General features: G+C 39.7%; 1 protein-coding gene across 2 annotated transcripts in view; it reads left to right on the top strand.

Moving 5' to 3' along the window:
• The window catches only part of LOC144957197 (cadherin-5-like), a 71,688-nt gene that overhangs the window by 62,934 nt on the left and 6,254 nt on the right, over positions 1-2,500 (top strand). For both annotated transcript variants that reach the window (XM_078888250.1, XM_078888251.1), the window contains one exon: positions 1,839-2,126. In XM_078888250.1, the coding sequence (XP_078744376.1) occupies positions 1,839-2,126 (288 nt within the window). The remainder of the gene's footprint in view (positions 1-1,838; positions 2,127-2,500) is intronic.

Genomic DNA, 2,500 nt, shown 5'->3' with positions numbered 1-2,500 from the left:
GACGTTGGAGATCATGGTTCGCCAGCTCTCTCTCTCTCTCTCTCTCTCTCTCTCTCTCTCTCTCTCTCTCTCTCTCTCTCTCTCTCTCTCTCTCTCTCTCTCTCCCTCTCTCTCTCATCTGCGAGTTTCGCACATTGATTTATGGGGCTTCCTACGTACGCTGCGACATTTCCAAGCCAGATTGTCCTTCTTCGTCCTCGACCACGCTTGCTTTCTATCTTTCCCTTTGCAATGGTCTTCTGTAGTGAGTTGTGCCTTCTGATGTGGCCGAAAAAAATCTGGTATCCTCTTATAAATAGTTGAAATGATCGTTGTTTATGTTATTCCTAAAGTTTGAAGTACTTGATGATTTGTTTTCTTTTCCTTTTCCACTAGTATTAAGTAATAGTAAATACTATGAAGATTGGTATTTTCTTTAATAAAGATAAAATAAAATTACATTTTATTCATCCCATAGGGGAAATGTGTCTCTAGGGTCTATAAACCTAAGGGGAGACTGGAATATCCCAGGCGAAATGGTGTCGGGGGTCACACAATACCTCAATGTACTCAACACTGGTTAGTGACTGTTATCTCCAATAGTATTCAGTAATGTTAAATACTACGCTGTTAAGGCCTGGTACTCATTTTACACCTGAGTTTGGTGAGATAATGTACGTAAAGAGCCTTTTCCAAGGACTCAAATATGTGCCGAATGAGGCTCGAACCCAGGACCTTCCGATCCACGTCTCCAAAGACAATTTCCAAAAGATTGAATGAAGTTGATTTCACTCAGGTTTTTGGTATTTGTTTTTCTGTCATCCGCGTTTATGAGTAATTCTCACTAAACTGTAGTAACCCGACTATAAACGTTCAAGGTTACAAAGAGTTTTGTGTTTTGGTCCGTTATATTTCCGGATGGCAGTGTTGTGAGTCTCTTAGCCAAGTGCACAGCAAATATAGTTGAACATTCTGAGAAAACGTTTATAATAACTTTGGCTAAAAAACTCGTCCTTCTTGTGCGGTAATGTGGTCAAGTGGTATGACACTCGCTTTCGGATCGGAAGGTCCTGGGTTCGAACCTCGCTCGGCGCATAGCTGAGTCCTTGGAAAATACTCACATTCTCTCAACGTAATCAAGAGTAAAATGAGTACCTGGTCGTTAACAGCGTTGTCTCTGTCGGAAAAAAAAATATATTATTGCCTAACAGGCGCCATGTCTCGTACTCTATGTCACGTGTTGCTGTCTGTGGGGGACCGTTTGTAAAGCGCTTTGAGCACATTTAGCGGATATTGCGCTATATAAAGGCTCAAGTTTAATTTGAATTTAAATCTAATGACGTTTTTCTTTTTTCTTTTTGCTTGTTTGTTTGTTTCTTTTTTTTTTGTGTGTGTGTTTACATTTTGATCTCCAATTGGATTCAGTAGTCTGATGTCACGCCGCCCGGCAACGGCGGCCATCTTGGTTCTAAACAAAGAAAATCATTACTTTTCATTCTTCAAGCTGGCTAGAACTTTTCATATGTCTTGTTACCAGAATGTGTAAAAGTCAAAACATGATCAAATTTATGTCCCCCCCCCCCCCCCTCTGGATACGCTTTTATGCTCGCCGGAGAAATGTTTAATACGGGCGTCCGCCATTGTTCCGATAATTTAGAGCCAGTGTTACTAAGTTACCATACGTCATTACGAGGGAAGTGACGTTACGACTGTTGAAGCGCATTGTATGACTAAACGTTTCTAAAATGGTGAGCTTTTATATAGCGCAATATTCACTAAACATGCTCAAAGCGCTTTACAAAGGGTCCCTGACCAACAGCAACACGCAGTGACGTTACGACTGTTGAATCTTATTTCAGGCGAGATCCAGTACTCCCGAATAATTCCAGAGTCGGACCATGGCCGTATATTCTACCTGACCGTCCGATGCAAGGACAAAGGGGTCCCGTCCCTGTCAGCCACGGCACAGGTCGCCCTGACCTACTTCACCACCACGACCAAGACGACAACAACCACCACGACCACAACCACGACCACCACGCCTACCCCTACTACTACTACACCAAAACCGTCGGATGACAGCACAATATGGGATAACAGTGTCTTTGTCGGATTTTTTGCATTCCTTGTGTCGATTCTGGTCCTTGGTAAGTAAATTAAATGAAGAGCTTACTTACTTACTAACTTACTTACTTATTTACTTACTTACTTATTTACTTACTTACTTATTTACTTACTTACTTATTTACTTACTTACTTATTTATTTACTTACTTACTTACTTACAACTTACTTACTTTCTTACTTACTTACTTACTTACTTACTTACTTACTTACTTACTTACTTACTAACTTACTTACTTACTTACTAACTTACTTACTTACTTACTTACTTAATAACTTATATACTTACTTACTAACTTACTTACTTACTTACTTACTTACTAACTTACTTACTTACTTACTTACTTACTAACTAACTTACTTACTTACTTACTTACTTACTTACTTACTTACTTACT

The sequence above is a fragment of the Berghia stephanieae genome, chromosome 11 (assembly GCF_034508935.2).
Source record: "Berghia stephanieae isolate SIO BIC M18660-M18661 chromosome 11, UCSD_Bste_1.3, whole genome shotgun sequence".
Classification (NCBI taxonomy): domain Eukaryota; kingdom Metazoa; phylum Mollusca; class Gastropoda; order Nudibranchia; family Aeolidiidae; genus Berghia; species Berghia stephanieae.
This window is presented reverse-complemented; position numbering and strand designations above follow the sequence as displayed.